The 506-nt window shown below is 35.0% G+C and overlaps 1 protein-coding gene across 1 annotated transcript in view; it reads right to left on the reverse strand.

The window, feature by feature from the left end:
* Positions 1-498, reverse strand: part of LOC119593781 — a gene marked incomplete in the record, with an annotated part of 4602 nt that extends 4104 nt beyond the window's left edge. Inside the window, 2 exon segments of the mRNA XM_037942804.1 lie at positions 190-245; positions 364-498. Coding sequence (XP_037798732.1) covers positions 190-241 — 52 coding nt within the window.
* Positions 499-506: the final 8 nt, after the last annotated feature.

Raw genomic sequence — 506 nt, forward strand, 5'->3', positions numbered from 1 at the left:
TGGTGGAACTAAGATACCAAGTTGTTTCTTTTAAAGTTCTAGAATTACTTAAACTCTATCAATATGTGATCAAACTACATCTGATTGGCGTTAGTGTAAATAGAAAAGGTTCTGGAATTTTGGCCTTAGTAATACTTATACAAATCCATAAAAAAAACATTAAACATATGCCGTAATCTTTCTACTTACCAAGACCGAAATATGACATGAGGATCAACGTTACGCAGAGAAGATTCTTCATCTTGCTGTAAAATCACAAAAAAATATATAAATCATTCCTTATGAACGAAAAAAAAACATACCATGTATCAATAGAGATAAAGATTGCGATCCCATTGGTGTGATTATAGTGTATTGCCATACCTAGGATCCGAAGCAGTATGCACAGTATCTCCAGCTGTTCTTCAAGAACTTTATTTGTTCACCCTTCGCTCATACTGACATTGAACTCATCGACATTCATATATAACCTACCCGCCCCCTCCCCCTTTATATCTAGCTAGCGA

The sequence above is a fragment of the Penaeus monodon genome, chromosome 32 (genome assembly GCF_015228065.2).
Source record: "Penaeus monodon isolate SGIC_2016 chromosome 32, NSTDA_Pmon_1, whole genome shotgun sequence".
NCBI classification, from domain to species: Eukaryota; Metazoa; Arthropoda; class Malacostraca; order Decapoda; family Penaeidae; genus Penaeus; species Penaeus monodon.